Consider the following 19,895-nt stretch of genomic DNA (forward strand, 5'->3'; position numbering starts at 1 on the left):
CATCACTTTTTCGATTTTTTTTGGTAAATTTTTTGTCACTTTTTTGTCACTTTTTCGTCAAATTGTTCGCATTTTTTGGTCAAATTTTTGTCATTTTTTGTCCATTTTTTATATATTTTTTGTCACTTTTTCGTCAAATTATTCTAATTTTTTTGTCAAATTCTTATCACTTTTTTGTCCATTTTTTGTCACTTTTTCGGCCATTTTTTCCTCAATTTTTCCTCAAATTTTTCTCACTTTCTTGTCAAATTTTTGCCCAATTTTGTCATTTTTTTGTACATTTTTCGTCAATTCTTTCTCACTTTTTTCACATTTCCGACATTGTTTTCGTCTCAGTTTTGTTGCTATTTTCACACCTTTTTTCCAGAAGCTTTTGGATTGGGGTAAAGCCAAACTGGAGAAAATGTGCTCGGTTCAGGTGGGAGTTAAGGGGTTAAAGATGTAGCCTACAGAAATAAAAAGGTTTTTGACCATTTTTCAGTAAAACAAGCCTGAGCTGTGTGTAATAGTGACCAGATGCCCTTCCGTCCTGCTGTGATGTTCTGGACGGGTCAGTTTGGGCCAAAGGGATGAGTAACAGTAACAGTCCAGTCGCTCCGGATCAACTCGTCCCTCTTCTCAGCAGCTCGTTCTGGAATGGTGCGTTTCAAGTTTTAAAAGTGAAAACGGTCGACCCAAAATGGCGGACGGCGGCGGAGTCAGAAGTCCATGCCCTCGTCGCTCTCGCAGAAATCTGAGGGAGCGTCGGTGCCGAAGTAACGGTCGCCAAAGTTTCCTGGAGGGAAAGGAAGAGGTTTTTAATCATGTAGGAAGTAAAAGAGTTTGTGGGTCATTTTAGGAGCCGTTCTGAGCAAAGTCTAAGCAAGAAGTGGAAGCAAGTGCTCTTCAAACATATGGCCCCATGTTAAGAATATTGTTCCGTCATAAACCTCTAACCACCCGCCAAAACCAGATGCATTCTCTCCTCGTCACTTTTTAATTCCCTTGTGTGTTTTTGTCACTTTTTTATGGCACTTTTGTTACTTTTTTGATGCATTTATGTCACATTTTTTTGCAGGATTTTGGTCACTTTTTTGCTGGATTTTGGTCACTTTTTTGCAGGATTTTTGTCTTTTTTTTGCTGGATTTTTGTCTTTTTTTGCTGGATTTTTGTCTTTTTTTTGCTGGATTTTTGTCTTTTTTTGCTGGATTTTTGTCTTTTTTTTGCTGGATTTTTTCACTTTTTTTCCTGGATTTTTTCACTTTTTCCCTGGATTTTTGCCATTTTTTTGCTGTTTTTTTGTCATTTTTTTTGCTGGATTTTTGTCATTTTTGTCAATTTACATCCTCATTTTCTTCTCGTTTTTTGTCGCCATTTTGAAGAAGCTTTTAGATTTGGAGAATGAACAGGAGAAAACATGTTCAGGTGGGAGTTAAGAGGTTAAGAACATCTATGACTGTTAATGTCGCTCTGTTAATGAGTAGAGTTATATCGTGGATATTTTATGTTTCGTTTTGCTGAACCGAGCACATTTTCTCCAGTTTGGCTTTACCCCAGTCCAAAAGCTTCTGGAAAAAAGGTGTGAAAAAGCAACAAAACTGAGACGAAAACAATGACGGAAATTTGACAAAAAAGTGAGAAAACATTGACAAAAAAGTGACGAAAAATTGATGAAAAAGTGGCAAAAATGTGACAAAAAAATGACATAAATTTGATAAAAATTTGAAAAAAAAAGACAAAAATTTGACAAAAAAGTGGCAAAAAAGTGACAAAAAAATGACAAAAAAAGACAAAAATTTGATAAAGTAATTTACGAAAAAATGACAAAAATGTGACAAAAAAATGACAAAAATGTGACAAAAAAATGTGATAAAAATGTGATTTTTTTTTTTACAAAAATGAGTTGAACACCCACAAAAAAATGATGTAAAAAATATCTGATGACGTGAGGAAAAAGATCCTCTCGGTTCAGGCAGGAGTTAAGAGGTTAAACATCTTTCTGAGTGACAGTGCAGGATTTTAGAGGCAGTTGTGGTGAACAGGTCTGAGCTCATTCTATTAGGACACGGAGGAACATGTCGGGAGAGGAAGATACTTAGTTTTCTGATAGTCCCTTTAACACATTGAGTGCCAAAAAACTAGACCCTCTAATACACCTCATGTGTGATTTTTGTAGCTCTGTGATGAACAGAAGTGAAGTAAATGATCTGGAAACAGAAGCGTGTACGTGTTTCATCTCCGTTGACCATTGCAGCAGTGCTGTCTCCTCACCGATGCCGGGGACGATGTGGAAGCTCTCGTTCACCTCCTTGTCGACGGCGGTGGTGATGATGCGGACTCGGGGGAAGGCGTAGGCCACGGAGTGAACGCCCATCTCCGCCATGAGCAGAGACAGCAGGAAGATCTGGTCCTCGGGCACGTCGTGGTCCTGAACACGAGGAGACTTTAAACAGCGGGGTCTCCACACAGAGGGTCACACAGAGGGTCACAGAGAGGGTCACACAGAGGGTCACACAGAGGGTCACAGAGGGTCACAGAGGGTCACACAGAGGGTCACACAGAGGGTCACACAGAGGGTCACACAGAGGGTCACAGAGAGGGTCACAGAGAGGGTCACACAGAGGGTCACACAGAGGGTCACAGAGGATCACACAGAGGGTCACACAGAGGGTCACACAGAGGGTCACAGAGGGTCACAGAGGGTCACAGAGAGGGTCACACAGAGGGTCACACAGAGGGTCACACAGAGGGTCACACAGAGGGTCACACAGGGTCACACAGAGTGTCACACAGAGGGTCACACAGAGGGTCACACAGAGGGTCACAGAGGGTCACACAGAGGGTCACACAGAGGGTCACACAGAGGGTCACACAGAGGGTCACACAGAGGGTCACAGAGAGGGTCACACAGAGGGTCACAGAGGGTCACACAGAGGGTCACACAGAGGGTCACAGAGGGTCACACAGAGGGTCACACAGAGGGTCACACAGAGGGTCACACAGAGGGTCACACAGAGGGTCACAGAGGGTCACAGAGGGTCACACAGAGGGTCTTCACACAGAGGGTCTTCACACAGAGGGTCACACAGAGGGTCACACAGAGGGTCACAGAGGGTCACAGAGGGTCACACAGAGGGTCACACAGAGGGTCACACAGAGGGTCACACAGAGGGTCACACAGAGGGTCACACAGAGGGTCACACAGAGGGTCTTCACACAGAGGGTCTTCACACAGAGGGTCACACAGAGGGTCACACAGAGGGTCACAGAGGGTTACACAGAGGGTCACACAGAGGGTCACACAGAGGGTCACACAGAGGGTCACACAGAGGGTCACACAGAGGGTCACACAGAGGGTCACAGAGGGTCACACAGAGGGTCACACAGAGGGTCACAGAGGGTCACACAGAGGGTCACACAGAGGGTCACAGAGGGTCACACAGAGGGTCACACAGAGGGTCACACAGAGGGTCACAGAGGATCACACAGAGGGTCACAGAGGATCACACAGAGGGTCACACAGAGGGTCACAGAGGGTCACACAGAGGGTCTTCACACAGAGGGTCTTCACACAGAGGGTCTTCACACAGAGGGTCACACAGAGGGTCAGACAGAGGGTCACAGAGGGTTACAGAGGGTCACAGAGGATCACACAGAGGGTCACAGAGGGTCACAGAGGATCACACAGAGGGTCACAGAGGGTCACACAGAGGGTCTTCACACAGAGGGTCTTCACACAGAGGGTCTTCACACAGAGGGTCACACAGAGGGTCACACAGAGGGTCACAGAGGGTTACACAGAGGGTCACACAGAGGGTCACACAGAGGGTCACACAGAGGGTCACAGAGGGTCACACAGAGGGTCACACAGAGGGTCACACAGAGGGTCACACAGAGGGTCACACAGAGGGTCACAGAGGGTCACACAGAGGGTCACACAGAGGGTCACACAGAGGGTCACAGAGGGTCACACAGAGGGTCACACAGAGGGTCACAGAGGATCACACAGAGGGTCACACAGAGGGTCACAGAGGGTCACACAGAGGGTCTTCACACAGAGGGTCTTCACACAGAGGGTCACACAGAGGGTCAGACAGAGGGTCAGACAGAGGGTCACAGAGGGTTACACAGAGGTCACACAGAGGGTCACACAGAGGGTCACACAGAGGGTCACACAGAGGGTCACAGAGGGTCACAGAGGGTCACAGAGGGTCACACAGAGGGTCACACAGAGGGTCACACAGAGGGTCACAGAGGGTCACACAGAGGGTCACACAGAGGGTCACAGAGGGTCACACAGAGGGTCACACAGAGGGTCACAGAGGGTCAGACAGAGGGTCAGACAGAGGGTCATACAGAGGGTCACACAGAGGGTCACACAGAGGGTCACAGAGAGGATCACACAGAGGGTCAGACAGAGGGTCAGACAGAGGGTCATACAGAGGGTCACACAGAGGGTCACACAGAGGGTCACAGAGGGTCAGACAGAGGGTCACAGAGGGTCACACAGAGGGTCACACAGAGGGTCACAGAGGGTCACACAGAGGGTCACACAGAGGGTCACACAGAGGGTCACAGAGGATCACACAGAGGGTCACAGAGGATCACACAGAGGGTCACACAGAGGGTCACAGAGGGTCACACAGAGGGTCTTCACACAGAGGGTCTTCACACAGAGGGTCTTCACACAGAGGGTCACACAGAGGGTCAGACAGAGGGTCACAGAGGGTTACACAGAGGGTCACACAGAGGGTCACACAGAGGGTCACACAGAGGGTCACAGAGGATCACACAGAGGGTCACAGAGGGTCACACAGAGGGTCACACAGAGGGTCACACAGAGGGTCACAGAGAGGGTCACACAGAGGGTCACACAGAGGGTCACACAGAGGGTCACACAGAGGGTCACAGAGGATCACACAGAGGGTCACAGAGGGTCACACAGAGGGTCACACAGAGGGTCACACAGAGGGTCACAGAGAGGGTCACAGAGAGGGTCACACAGAGGGTCACACAGAGGGTCACACAGAGGGTCACACAGAGGGTTACACAGAGGGTCACAGAGAGTCACACAGAGGGTCACAGAGAGGGTCACACAGAGGGTCACACAGAGGGTCACAGAGGGTCACAGAGGGTCACACAGAGGGTCACACAGAGGGTCACAGAGGGTCACACAGAGGGTCACACAGAGGGTCACACAGAGGGTCACAGAGGGTCACAGAGGGTCACAGAGGGTCACAGAGGGTCACAGAGGGTCACACAGAGGGTCACACAGAGGGTCACACAGAGGGTCACAGAGGGTCACAGAGGGTCACAGAGGGTCACACAGAGGGTCACAGAGGGTCACGCAGAGGGTCACACAGAGGGTCACACAGAGGGTCACACAGAGGGTCACACAGAGGGTCACAGAGGGTCACACAGAGGGTCACAGAGGGTCACACAGAGGGTCACACAGAGGGTCACAGAGGGTCACACAGAGGGTCACACAGAGGGTCACACAGAGGGTCACAGAGGGTCACAGAGGGTCACAGAGGGTCACAGAGGGTCACAGAGGGTCACACAGAGGGTCATAGAGGGTCACAGAGGGTCACAGAGGGTCACAGAGGGTCACACAGAGGGTCATAGAGGGTCACAGAGGGTCACACAGAGGGTCATAGAGGGTCACAGAGGGTCACACAGAGGGTCACAGAGGGTCACAGAGGGTCACAGAGGGTCACAGAGGGTCATAGAGGGTCACAGAGGGTCATAGAGGGTCACAGAGGGTCACAGAGGGTCACACAGAGGGTCATAGAGGGTCACAGAGGGTCACACAGAGGGTCACAGAGGGTCACAGAGGGTCACACAGAGGGTCACAGAGGGTCACACAGAGGGTCACACAGAGGGTCACAGAGGGTCACACAGAGGGTCACACAGAGGGTCACAGAGGGTCACGCAGAGGGTCACACAGAGGGTCACAGAGGGTCACGCAGAGGGTCACAGAGGGTCACAGAGGGTCACAGAGGGTCACAGAGGGTCACAGAGGGTCACACAGAGGGTCATAGAGGGTCACACAGAGGGTCACACAGAGAATGAGTCAGTACCAGCAGGACTCGGATGGCCATGAGGGCGGCGGCTCCAGTCGACACCGTGCTGTCCATCAGGATCACGTAGTCCTCGCTGATGTCTTTGGGCAGACGAAGGTAATGGAGCTGAAACAAACGGACAACATGAAACTTCTGCTGTAGATACTGACGCAAAGGAGGAAAACATGTGCTCAAAGCTTCATAGAAATAGTAAAAATTGGAAGGTGGTGTCAAACTGTGGAGGAAAAGCACAAGCAAAGCAAAAGTATTCACATATTCAAGTCAACTCATAACTGCAAAGTATAAAAGTAAGGAAGAAATGTAAGAGCTCGTGTGGATTTTTGGCTGTTTCCCATAAGCCAGGATCCTTGGCGTCTCGACCACTTCATCACAGCGCCCCCTAGTGGTGTTCAGTTCACTCAGACCACTCGCCCCCTCGCAGCTCGACTCCTCCGTTTGGCTCATTTACGAAGGAAACACCTGTGCTAACGTTAGCTTACTGCTATAGAGCTGTGGAGACGGTCACGCAGGTGAGTCAGAGGTTCAAAGTCTTGCTGCTTTAGAGACACTTTTTCCTGCATGTTCCACAAACAGGAAAACTGTCTCTATCAACTGTCCTTCAGCTTTCTTAGGCTGAGGCTGATAGATCCTGCGTCGTCTCGGACATGATTCCAGCTTCCAGAAAGTTTAGTTTTGGTTGTAGCTACAGAGGCGCCTGCGGCGACTTCAGCAGATGAGACGGCGGCTCATGAGGCTCACTTTGCCTAAACCGCGGGCGCGTTAATCCACCGAGATAAAATATTATTTCAAAAACAAGACGGTAATTATTATTGTCAACATTTTTACCGGGGTTTACGCTACACCGGTAACCGTGACATCCCTAATTTGGAACCAATTTATTTCCAATTTGCACATACTCTTAATATATGAGAGGCCAAATACAAATATACATAATGTCTTTTGTTGATCACAGGCTGTAGCAGGTGATAAACGCAGAAGACACAGACCCGGTTTAGAAGACCGTTAAGGCTGGATCTTTCCGGTGGCCCAGCACACACGGCCCCGGAGCCGTTAATGAACAGTTGCACATGAGCACTGTAAATATGCCAGATTATAGCAGGGATGCTAGTTTCCATCTGTAGTCCCGAGGCAGGCAGCACATACACAATTTACAATTTACAATTAGCATAATGTGACAACAATAAATGCAGTAACAACTAAAAGTGTCCACAGGCCTGGTTTTCCTTTAGCCACAGTTTAAAACGTGCTTTAAAAGTGGCCAGAGTTGGAGTCTCTCTGACTGATAAAGGGAGACTATTCCAGTACTTGGTGCCTTTTACAGAGAGCACAGTCTGTCCAGAGGAGGTTCTCCTGTGTGGAACCTCACATAGAGCACAGTCTGTCCAGAGGAGGTTCTCCTGTGTGGAACCTCACAGAGAGCACAGTCTGTCCAGAGGAGGTTCTCCTGTGTGGAACCTCACAGAGAGCACAGTCTGTCCAAAGGAGGTTCTCCTGTGTGGAACCTCACAGAGAGCACAGTCTGTCCAGAGGAGGTTCTCCTGTGTGGAACCTCACAGAGAGCACAGTCTGTCCAAAGGAGGTTCTCCTGTGTGGAGCCTCACAGAGAGCACAGTCTGTCCAGAGGAGGTTCTCCTGTGTGGAGCCTCACAGAGAGCACAGTCTGTCCAGAGGAGGTTCTCCTGTGTGGAGCCTCACAGAGAGCACAGTCTGTCCAGAGGAGGTTCTCCTGTGTGGAGCCTCACAGTCTCCTCGAGCTGATGCCCTGGTGCCCATCCCACTAACAGACTTTGGTTTGATGAAATCCTGCAATGGAGGTGGAGCAAGTCCCTGCAATACTTTATATACAAGGCAACTATATTTAAAATGAATGAAGTTATCAAAATTGAGTAAATGATGCTTCTCTAAAGCAGTGCAGTGGTGAAAAGAGAAAGGAGATCCCGGGTTTCGGAACTAATCCCTGTACTTTACACATGCTGTAACTGAATAAGGGCCTGGCTTCACCTCGGGCTCCCCGGTGTCGTGGTTGGTCTGGATGAGGATCTTCCCCAGTCTGATGTCTTTACACACGGCCCTCAGCGCCTGCTCCATGGTCTCTCCCGCTCTGAGCACCGAGACGCCCGTGATCTGCAGGAACAACAAGGTTCAAAGCATCTTCTGGGTCAAACGTCTCGCTTTGTTCTAACTCACTGTCTTCCCGCCGAGTCTCTTGCCTTCGTAGACTCCTCCCTGCGGCGTCTCCACCGACACGGACTGTGGAGAGGAAAACAGGTCAGACAGTGAGAACAGGAACAGTTTGAGCCGCAGAGGGTCCGGGCTGACCTTGAGCGGGAGGAAGGACAGGGCGTGTTCGATCAAAAGCCTCATCAGACGCTTCGAGTAAAAGATGAACTCGTCTCGACTCGTTTCCTTATTCCTGAAACGCAAACGATGGACACATGAAGTGCAAGTTCAAAGCTTTAGAGTTCACAAAGGGAGCAGCAGGGCCAATATATCGCCAAATACTACATGTTTAAGGATGTTGAGTTTTTAAGAGAACCAGGCTGTTTAAACGCACACACCATAAAAAGAGATCGAGAACACGCGTGTTTCAAAACATGCAACAATGTCCTTGAAAACTGACTTCAAACAGAGATATTTAGGCATTGGCCTCTTCAGATAATAGGTGTGTTTAAGATGAGCGAGGCGCTGCAGGCGGCTGCAGGCGAGCGGTGCAGGCCGGTCAGAATCGCTCTGACGCCACCTGTGCGACGGTGCCCGTGTTCTCGTGAGACCGAGGCGGCTGGAGCGCCTTGGGGAGGCGAGCGAAGTTGCTTTTCTCCGCCTCGCTCGGCTGGCTGAACTACAAAGGCCAAAGGGATTGTGGGAAATGAAGTGCTGTAAACACGTACGCTGACAGAGGACTGACAGATGATTGGATATGAGTTGTGTTTAGATCGGAGACGTGTTGCCGTGACGCTCCGCAGCTCCTGCCTCCTTTTTTCTCATCACCAAGATCTACTTACATCTGCACAAATGCTTCAGAGTCTTCATTTTTGACAGAAAGTGCCAGTGTGTTGAACATATGGCCTACATTTTAAATATGCATAAGTTTATTGTTCTAATCCTAAACTGTAAGAGGAGAGTCTGTTATTGTAGCTGTAATGATGGGGCGTCTGTCTGGTGTGTGGGAGAAGCAGAAATGTGTTCACAAACTTTTAAAGTAGTTTTATTCCCAAACTTTCTAACAAACGCGAGACGCTGCGTGATCTGAGGCTCCTCTCTGTTCTCGGGGCTGAGATGTGTCTGCCTTGATTAGAGGCGCCTTTCTCCGCCCTCGGACGCCACCGCCTGGTCTCGTCTGGAATCGAGGCGAGGCCACTTCATCTTAAACACACCTAATGTCAGTGTCCGTCCAAAGAGGAGGAGAGAGGAGAAAGGAGGAGTTAGGAGGAGAGAGGAGAGAGAGGAGGAGTTAAGAGGAGAGAGGAGGAGTTAAGAGGAGAGAGGAGGAGAGGAGAGAGAGGAGAGAGAGAGCACACTGCAAAAAGTGGATTCTAAGCAAGTAAAAATGTCTTCCGTTAAGAAATAAGTTCTTCTTTTTTCCCTAAAAAGTAATAATGTCTTCCCTAGCAAAGTTTTCTTGAGAATAAAAATCTTATTTTAGGAAATAAAATCTAGCCATTTCTTGTTCAGATATATTTGCTAACAAAGAAACAAGAAACAAGAAAGAAAAACTTTTTGATTCTTCTTCAGCTTTAGACAAAGAATATTTTTTCTTATTTTAAGAAAAAATGAGATCACAACAACTCTTAATGTAAGAACTGATTCTCACAGAGAGAAAATACATTCCATTCTTTAAAGTGGTTAGAGCCTCAGCTTCACAGCTCGAAGGTCCTGGGTTTGATTCCCACCAAGACGGGGCCTTTCTGTGTGGAGCATGTTCTCCCCGTGTCTACGTACGTTTCCCCTACCACTAAAAACATGTACAATAGGTGAATCCTCCAGCAGGTGATTCTGACCACCAGCCTGGCTCCACATCATGGAGACGGGTCCCCGGGAGAGGGCAATATTTTCCTTAAATATTAGTATTTATTAAGAACATTTTGCTCAAAAATGTGTGTAATTTAGAATTTTTTGCTTAAATCAAGCAACATTTAAGTGAAAAACCCCCACATTTTTCACTAAATAAGAATGTTTTCCTTAAATTATTCCATTTTCTGAGGACATTTTGATAATTCTAGCTATTTCTTTGCTTAAATTTAGTGTTTCTTTCTTGTTTTTTGATAAGAAAAATATTCTACAAATAAGAATTCTTAGCAAGAAAAAAATGCTGACCCCATTGGCAGAATTTTTGCTTAAAACAAGACAAACTGTCTTATTTTAAGATTATTTCCTTGTTTTTAGGCGGGTACTTTTTGCAGTGCAGGAGAGAGAATTTATTCCTTTTTTGCCTGTACTTACGTTTGGATCCTGACGAGCACCTGACCTCTTTTACAGACAATTCTACCCACTGAAACGATCACTTCGTTCCTCTCAAACTTATCCACAGCCTCTGTTTAGCTCAGATGTCGTAGAATTAAACTGTTTTCACCTACAGAGAGCTTAGAGTCTCAGCTTTCAGACCAGCCACAGCCTGTGTCCATAACTATGACACAGAACACGCTGTGGTGCTACAAATATCAGGAAAAACGGTCTGGATCGTTGGCACTGAATCATCAAACATTAAAAAAAGCAGAAATGTCTATATTCAAATGACAATTGGACACAACGGGCGACTTTCAGGAACAGTTTCATCCCAAATGTCCCCACATGAGCAGCCCCTCTGTGTACAGACCTGATGATGGTGTGCATGCCCAGCACCTGAGGAGTGCAGCCCAGGACGCTGAGCGTGAGGGGGAGCGGCTGCCCCTGATGAGCCGAGGCCAGCGCCGATCTGAGGAGACGCCACAGTTTAGCTGAAGAACCCAGAAACCGGACGGGTCTCACCGAACATCATTTATAATCAAGGTCCCATATTATGCTCGGCACTCCGCCACGGTCCCGGGTTCCATTCCCACCTGGCCTTTCTGTGTGGAGTCTGTCTGTAGGTTTCCTCCAGTTACTCCGGTTTCCTCTACCACTAAAACATGTACAATAGGTTCTCCTCTGAGGCCAGGACTCCCCTGAAAAAGAGATTCTAACCTCAGTGGGACTTCCCTCGTTAAATAAAAGGTTAAAAAAAATACATAAAACACATTTACTCCGCTATTATTTCCTTTAGAAACGGAGCGTAGTATAATTTTAATACCACTGTAGATGTGATATAATCAGCGTGTGGATTATGGCTGATTCTGACTGGACTAAAGGAGTAAATATACATCATTATTCCTGTGTGAAAGCAGATCAGATGAGGATGTGGATTTACTGTAAGCCCCTTAAAGGAACAGGCCAGGTTTTTACACACTGAGATGTTCTTACCTGAGCTTAGACGGTAACTCAGAGCTTATAACTCAGATATATTGTATTGTATTGTATTTTGAATAGCTGACACCCACCATTATTTAGAAGGATTACTGTTCTCTGTAAATATTGAGCCACATCAAGCATGTTTGTGCATCATTATTTAGGTTATTCAACTTCTTATCCTCATTAACGTCCACCATCGCACTGAAAAAACGCTTCCTTCGAACAGAGTTTGTTGGAAATGAAGCGATGCTCTATAGCAGTGCCCTCAGCTGGACACCTGAGGAATTCTTTCCTTTTATTTTTATTTAAGCTGCCCCCTAGTGGTTGGAGTGAGCATTCTGGTAATTTCTTTAAAAAAAAAAAATCATAACTCTGCACAGGAATGGGCTGGAGACTTACTTTTCTTTTTGACATACTTATGAATGAACTACTGAATCTTCTCGTATTTTGCCCAGGTCTGCATTAAACGATACTAGTATTAGATCGAAAATAATTTAAAAAGAAATCAGGTACTACTGGTATAGAAAATACTGAAAAATATATCTTTAGAGAAGATGTTTTGATGCTGTTTGTTCAGGGACGGCATTAAAGGAAGTGACTCTGTTGTTTCAGCTCAAATGAATGATACAAATTTAAAAGAAAACCAAATATCGTTAAAGTACTGGTATCGAGAAAAATGGCCCAAACTGTGTATTTCAGAAGCCTGATGAAGCATAATATGGGACTGAATGTGTAAGAACAGAGGCAGCTCACATGTCCCAGCGCTGCTTCATCTGAGCAGACCGAGGAGACACAGACAAAAACACAGAGTTAGAGAAGCTCCGGCCGAGGCTCCGAGAGTCTGAGGCCGTCACTTCTGAGGAAAGTCTGCAAAGTTTAGAGAACGCTGCCAATTGGTGGAAACGCACGGGAGGAAATCTTTGGTTAAAAAAAAGGTTAGGGTTGAGTCGACTTTTCACGTCCACAAAGTGTCCTCTGTGTTTTCAGGAGCAGAGAACCAGACTGTTGTGGGGAATTATTATACATTGGAAATTTTCCAAGGGAATTCATGGGAGTTGATGAGAATAAACAGGTATTTAACAAACCCGAAGGTTGGTTCTTTACAGACAGAACCTCTATAACTAGAGGTCAGATATATAACTTCACCTCTATTGTATTACATTTTGCAAATTCAATGAAATGTGAACGATGCTCAGTGTTTCCCACAGATTTCAAGTGGACTGTGGGAGTGAGCACCCCCTAGTGGGGGTACGGGGGTCCTGCCCCGGGAGATTTCTTTTAAATTTAGATGCGTTTTCCTGCATTTTGATGCATTTAAAGCAATAAATATTAAATATTAATAGCTGCTGTGAAAAGAATAATTTCTGTTTTTTTTTATATACCGTAAATGCTCTAATACAGGCCGGGGCCTTTATTTACTCAAGGGCATCTAGGACCAGGCCTTTATTGGAACCAGGCCACAATTAGAGACAGGCCTTTATTTCTGTTTGAGCAAAATGGACGACCAGGAAAATGAAGAAAAACGACATTTGTGTCCATTTGCACCTAAAATATTAGGTTCATTTATTAATGAACATTTCAAACCCTCTCCCAGCGGCTGGAACATTGACGCCTTTTATTTTGTCGGGACAACAGGAAGTGTTTCGTTGCTGTTAGCGGAGCTTTGACATCAGTGTCACTGCAGGTTTCTGTTTCGTTTTTACCGTGGACCGGATTATTTGTCGTTCTCTTGTGTAAAAGGCGAGTTTAGACGGAGCGTTTGTGTTTGTGATCGATCATGAGACTGACCCAAGAGAAGACGAGACGCTCGCGCTGATGGGAGGAGTTATTTTGAGGCGTGGGACTGACCTGCACACGGAGCAGCTGGACGTGCTTTGAAGACGCGATGGAGACTTTATTAAAACCCTGGAGGGTCACACAACTTTTGTTGTTTGCCCTGTTTCCAAATATCGTCACAGGAGGTTTGAAAAGTGGCTAAATCTGTGTCAAAGTTTCGCTCGGATCAGCTCCTCCGCAGCGTCAACATCGGCCCGGGTTCCGTTTGTTTACTTCCTGCACGAGAGTTTTCATTTACACCAGTATGAGACAAATTCCTAACATGGGGAATATTTCTACTGCTATAGTTTCTAATAAAAGCCCCGGCCTGTTTTAGAGACCGGCTTTAATTTGCCTCCGCCAGCCGTGAACCCGGCGTCTGACAGAGACCTGGCCTTAGAGCATTTACGGTATAATGTAATGGATCAGTTTTCTTTCAGGGGGCGCAGGCCCTTGATTCTTCTCTCAGCTCCGCCCCTGCAGCTCAGATACAGACTCTGAACCTCAGCCTGAGGCTGCAGAGAGAAAACACAGACCAAGAGCTCTGACCTTGTGTAGGGAAAGAGCGAGAGTGAGCGAGGGGAGAGAATATAAGTTTAGAACAGGGGTCCTGAACTTAATTTCACTGCCATCCAAAAAAATAGTTCAGACAGAGAAAGATGGGAGAACGGGATTGTGGCAGATAAAAATAGACTGGAGGAAGTGTTTTTTAAATGTGCAATATAAATAACCTTGAATTGAATTTGGTAAATTGTGTTCCAGTATTATATGGTTAGTATATATATAGCTTTAGACAGCCACAGTGCGACAAAAAAAAATCATTATAAAACTTTGCTGTTTGTTATGTTTTGATCCTCACACTTCCTGTACAGGTCTGGGGTGTGACATCACTCAAATGCATGTTTTATGTTCTAAAACATAATTAATGGGTTGCTAGTAGTTCACCAAATGCTTATTCAACAAAAAAAAGCAAAAATATTAGGTTTATTTAAGCATTTTGACAGTTTTTAACCTTGAAAATTCCCAACATTTCCAAGCTCAAGTTTCCATTGAAAGCCCCTTTGCACTTGACCGGGTGAGTCCAGCGCACAAGGGTTTAAAAACTGTATAAAACAATAAGGAAGTGAAAGGAAAAGGAGCAGGCGGGTCGTACCTCACATTGATCTCACGCTGAGCACGACACGGACAGCGGCATTCGGGAACATTCAGCCACAACAACAGGAGGAGGAGGGTCAAGTGCAGGGTCAAAACCATCAGGCAGAAACAGGCAGAGCAGCAGATGAGACGCAATCCATCAAAAACACACGTGTAACTACGGTTCTATGAATCCCTGATGACCGGCACAGGCGTCAGGAGGGATGGATAGAACGACACGGGCGTCACAAACACACGGGACGGAACCGGACTCACCTTTTCCAGCTGACTGTGGACGTGCTGGACGATTAGATCTAACGCCACAAAGTTATCTCCACCTGAAACCAGAAGAAGGTTCATCACAGGAGAAGCACGGCTGAACCAGCACTAAAAATATATACACTGCTCACAAAAACTTAGGGCACACTCAAAAAAGAAAAAACACAATGTAACTCCAAGTCAGTCAAATTTCTGGGATATCAGACTGTCCAGTTAGGAGGCCACGCTTATTGTGAATCAGTTTCACTTGGTGTTGTGGAAATTAAACAGACAACAGGTGGAAATGAGAGGCAATTAGCAAGATCACTCCAAAAGAGGAATGGTTTTGCAGGTGGTGACCACAGACCATTTCCCTGTCTTCATCCTTTGTACCGTATTTTTGGAACACTTTTGCATTTGTCCAGTGTTCTCACCACTAGAGGCATCATGAGGAGCATCTACAACCCACAGAAGCTGCTCAGGGAGTGATGCTCATCCAAAATGGCACATCCATTCGTGCTGTGGCAAGAAGGTTTGCTGTGTCTCCCAGTGCAGTGTCCAGAGCATGGAGGAGATACCACTAGACAGGCCAGTACACCAGGAGACCTGGGGGGGGCCGACCGAGGTCAACAACCCAGCAGCAGGACCGCTATCTGCTCATTTGTGCACGGAGAAACAGGAGAAGCACTGCCCGAGCCCTACAAAATGACCTCCAGAGGGCCACAAATGTGCATGTTGGTACTCAAACGGTCAGAGACTCCATGAGGGCGGTATGAGGGTGGTATGAGGGAGGTATGAGGGCCCGACGTCCACAAGTTGGGCCGGTGCTTACTGCCCAACACCGTGCAGCCCATTGGCATTTGCCCGAGAACACAGCGATTGGCAGATTGGCCAATGGTGCCCTGTGCTCTTCACGGATGAGAGCAGGTTTACCCTGAGCACATGTGACAGACGTGACAGAGTCTGGAGACGCCCTGGAGAACGTTCTGCTGCTGCAACATCATCCAGCATGACCGGTTTGGTGGTGGGTCAGTGATGGTCTGGGGAGGCATTTCATTGGAGGGCCGCACAGCCCTCCATGTGCTAGCCAGAGGTTCCCTGACTGGCATTGGGGACCGGGATGAGATCCTCAGACCTATTGTAAGACCATATGCTGGTGCTGTGGGCCCTGGGTTCCTTCTGATGCCTGATAATGCCAGGCCACATGTGGCAAGAGTGTGTCAGATGTTCCTGCATGATGAAGGTATTGATGTTCTGGACTGGCCTGCCCGTTCCCCAGACTTAAATCCAATAGAGCACATCTGGGACATCATGTCTCGGTCCATTCATCAACGCCACGTCGCACCACAGACTGTCCAGGAGCTGACTGATGCTCTAATCCAGGTCTGGGAGGAGATCCCTCAGGAGGACATCCGTGGTCTCATCAGGAGCTGCCCAGGCGTTGTAGGGAGTGCATTTAGGCACGTGGAGGCCACACACACCACTGAGGATGATACAGACTTGTTTGGAGGAATTTCTACAGAATTTGGATCAACCAGTGACCTGATTTGTCACTTTGATTTTGACTATAATTTTGGATCCAGACCTCCAGGGGCTGAGAATTTGATTTCCATTTGTCATTCTTATGTTATTTTGTTCTCAACACATTGCCCTACACTATGAATAAAGATTTTCATCCGAAAAATCGAATTGATTGACATCTAGGATGTGTTTTTTGAGTGTGCCCTAAGTTTTTGTGAGCAGTGTACATGCTTTTCAGTCATGTGACTTTTGTTGTTATGGCGGCCATTTTGAATACCGAACTAGAATTATGCAGTACTACAACATGTAACAATAGCTCTACTCAAGAAATGAAAGACTGATTGACAATTATATTTTTATGAACTTGTAATCACTGCTGAAGAAGAAAACAGTTAAAACACGGCCCCGGAAACACACGTTTATGTGAAGAAACCAGTTTGTGTTTAAGCTGCTCAAGACGTTAGCATGCTACCAGGTAGCATTTAGCTTCAACAGCTCAGCTGAGAAAGAGAAAGACCTCAACCGCATACAACACAGGTCAGAGCTGAGCTGTTACTTTAGTATTTCCTCAGTGTTCATGTGTTTTAACAGTTGATTGATGACAGTTGCCAAGCGGTAGCATGCTAACGTCTTGAGCAACTTAAACACTGACCCAGACTGAGACTCTGTTGACATGACAAACTGTAAAAATCACAGAGAATGGTTTTGTGTTGCCTCTTTGATGTGTTCATTTAGTCTTCAGAGTGAAGCAGATCTTCAGTAAATCCTGCTGTGGCTCCACAGACAGAGCTGCTACATTTGCTGATTATATAATATAAATGTGTGTCTCTGGGGCCGTGCTTTAACTGTTTTCTTTATGAACAATGATTACGAGTATGTAAAAAATTCCACTGTCAACCAGTTGTTTTTCATTTTCATCCTGAGTCGAGATATTGTTACATGTTATGGTACTGCATAATTCTACTTCGGTATTCAAAATGGCTGCCGGAACTATGTGTGATGTCATTTGAAACGCATGTATTGGAATAAACCGATTTTTTGTGGCCTTTCTGTGAGAAACCGGTGACTTCAGACCCACCTCTGGGCACCACGATGTCGGCCAGCTGCACCGTGGGCTCGATGTACTGCTCGAACGCCGGCTTCACAAACTTATTGTACTGCTTAATGATGCCGGTGATGTCCCTGCCGCGCTGAGAGATGTCCCTCTTCAGCCGCCGTATGAGCCGGATGTCCGAGTCCGTGTCCACGAACACCTTCATGTCCAACAACTGCAGAGGAAACAGGAGGGATGTGATAAAGACTGAATACATTTATATAGAGCTTTTCTACCTTCATCAGGCACTCAAAGCACTTTACGTCAAGGAACTAGACAGATCAGACACTGGAGGCAAGGGGGGTGAAGTGCCTTGCCCACTTTGGTACCAACAAAAGTCACATGACTGAAAGGCATGTATACCTGTGCTGGGAGAAGCTAAACGCTAACAACATTTGCGTGACTGAGCGAACACACAAAGACCAGACAGGTACACATCAACTCGTCTGAGCTCAGGTAAGAACATATCTCAGTAAGAATGACCAGAGCCGCTGGTCTTCAGAAACTGTGATAATAATAACAATGATAAAACATTAACCTATTAACCCCCACCTGAACGGATCCCATTTTCTCCAGTTTGGCTTTACCCTAATCAAAAAGCTGCTTGGGGGAAAAAAGCACCAAAACAGTCACAAAAAAGAAGAAAACAAGGAGGTAAACGCAACAAGAAAGTGACAAAAACTCAACTAAAAAGTGACAAAAATTTAACAAAAAAAATGACAAAAAAATCAACAAAGATGTGACAAAAAATCAACAAAGATTTGACAAAAAATCAACAAAAAAGTGACAAAAAATCAACAAAAAAGTGACAAAAATTTAACAAAAAAATGACAAATAAAATCAACAAAAATGTGACAAAAATACAACAAAAAAAAAGACAAAATCAACAAAAATGTGACAAAAATTCAACAAAAATGTGACAAAAACTCAACAAAAGTGACCAAAAAACCAAACAAACACAAAAAAGGTGACACAACACAGCAACAAGCTTTCAAATGCGGTGCTACACAGGCCTATAGCCAAAGAGGACATAATGCATTTGGTTTAGGCGGGTGGTAAGAGGTTAAGCACTTATTAAGTCCAGCACAGACTCTGGTTTAGGGAGGGTAGTCGGTCATAAAGTCAGTTCTATGTGGAGGATTGTATTTCCACACTTGTCTGTGGCTCTTCGCTCTCCTCAAAGGTGAAGGTGCACCCCTTCTGGTATCGGGACCACATTAATGAGTACTGGTATCGATATCAGTGCATTGATGTATTTGACGATGTTATGGAGTGCAAAAAGAGTCGAGCAATTTCATTATTCAACCTCGTATTATTTGTAAAACAATCTCTCCTCACTTTTTGTTCATATTTCAGCTCATTTTTAACCTCTTGCTGTTTCGCTGCTCGTGTGATTTTCCTTCCACTCAGAGATTTACGGCCGATGCCTCGTTGTGTTTCTGAATTACACTTTCCCCGTGTTCGTTTCGATCTCTCCCGCTTTATCGTAAGTCTCGTATTCTCGCCCCTCTCGCCCCCGCATCGATTTTTCCTGGTTTTTGCTGACTTTAGGTCCTTTCGCCTTTCGAGTTACGGCGCTAACTCACGCCCTGATCCGTTTTTACTCTTTGTTTCTCGCCGTTTTCGTTTGACGTATTTTTGTCCTGTAAACATGTCCGGTGACGGAAACGGCTTCAGGTTCAACAGCGTTTGAGACGTTATGGTGGGAAAGTGTTATTTATGGACTGACAGCGGAGAGAGAAGGGGGGAAATATGGAGAGGAGGCAAAGGTCAGAGCTGCCAACAAACAGGAGGCAAAGAACAGAAAGAGAATCTTGGAAAACTTATGTGAGCACAGGTTTTCTGCTAAGAATATCCTTAGAGTACTTAAAAACCCATCCATTTATTTTCTTAAACTTTAACTTTAACTTCGTGTTTTGAGCACAATTTCCACTTAAGCAGAGATAAAAGAGAGAAAGGACATTATTACCTCCTGAGCTGCAGAGTCAGATCCACATCAGGACACGGTTTCTTTCAGCTAAACTTTTCTAAACTCACTGCACTTTGACGAAGCGAAAGCTCCACACGTCAAAGATCCTCACATGGTGTGAACGCTCACTCGGCCACTGATCATTTACCAAAACTGGACCAACAATGTCTAATACAGAGTGAGCGCTCACTTTTCTATAAACCATCTTGGATATTCCCGTCTCTGCAGCCGCTGTAAAGTGTAAACAACAGCACGTAAGCTCCGCCCAACAACACGTAAGCTCCGCCTCCTTCTGTCGCTAAAGGTAAAGACGTCTTTCTTGTGGTCACTGCTTGGTTTTGCTTTTCAATTTGCCTAAAAACTAAAGTTTCTTATTCAGTCCTGGTTTAAAACTGGTTTAGTTTAGCTCTGGGTTTTCTGACCGGAGTTAGTCCTGGTTTAGACCTGGCTCAGTCCTGATGCAGACCGCGGCTCTGCCATCTCTGTTACAAAAGTTTAGTGCGTTGTAGCTTTGCTTTAAGGCCAGTTCATGCTCCAGTTCTGGCGTCTTGTGAAGTCTGAAGAGGCCTGTAAGTTAGAGCTATAAGGTGTAGCTTTTCTTCGCTCCATTTGTGCTGA

At 46.1% G+C, this 19,895-nt stretch overlaps 1 protein-coding gene across 2 annotated transcripts in view; it reads right to left on the reverse strand.

The window, feature by feature from the left end:
• Positions 1-638: 638 nt before the first annotated feature.
• The window catches only part of LOC306975253 (uridine-cytidine kinase-like 1), a 35,962-nt gene continuing 16,705 nt past the window's right edge, over positions 639-19,895 (reverse strand). The window contains exons 6-15 of one of the 2 annotated variants that reach the window (XM_079572747.1): positions 17,294-17,483; positions 14,713-14,774; positions 12,241-12,260; positions 10,877-10,975; positions 8,383-8,476; positions 8,251-8,313; positions 8,065-8,187; positions 6,061-6,168; positions 2,252-2,408; positions 639-775 (exon numbers count right to left, since the gene is read on the reverse strand). In XM_079572747.1, coding sequence (XP_079428873.1) covers positions 699-775; positions 2,252-2,408; positions 6,061-6,168; positions 8,065-8,187; positions 8,251-8,313; positions 8,383-8,476; positions 10,877-10,975; positions 12,241-12,260; positions 14,713-14,774; positions 17,294-17,483 — 993 coding nt within the window. In that variant the 3' untranslated portion in view covers positions 639-698. Of the gene's footprint in view, positions 776-2,251; positions 2,409-6,060; positions 6,169-8,064; positions 8,188-8,250; positions 8,314-8,382; positions 8,477-10,876; positions 10,976-12,240; positions 12,261-14,455; positions 14,473-14,712; positions 14,775-17,293; positions 17,484-19,895 lie in introns of both variants that reach the window. The other variant, XM_079572748.1, reaches the window with a different exon arrangement.

This window comes from Gobius niger, assembly GCF_951799975.1.
Source record: "Gobius niger genome assembly, chromosome: 15".
NCBI classification, from domain to species: domain Eukaryota; kingdom Metazoa; phylum Chordata; class Actinopteri; order Gobiiformes; family Gobiidae; genus Gobius; species Gobius niger.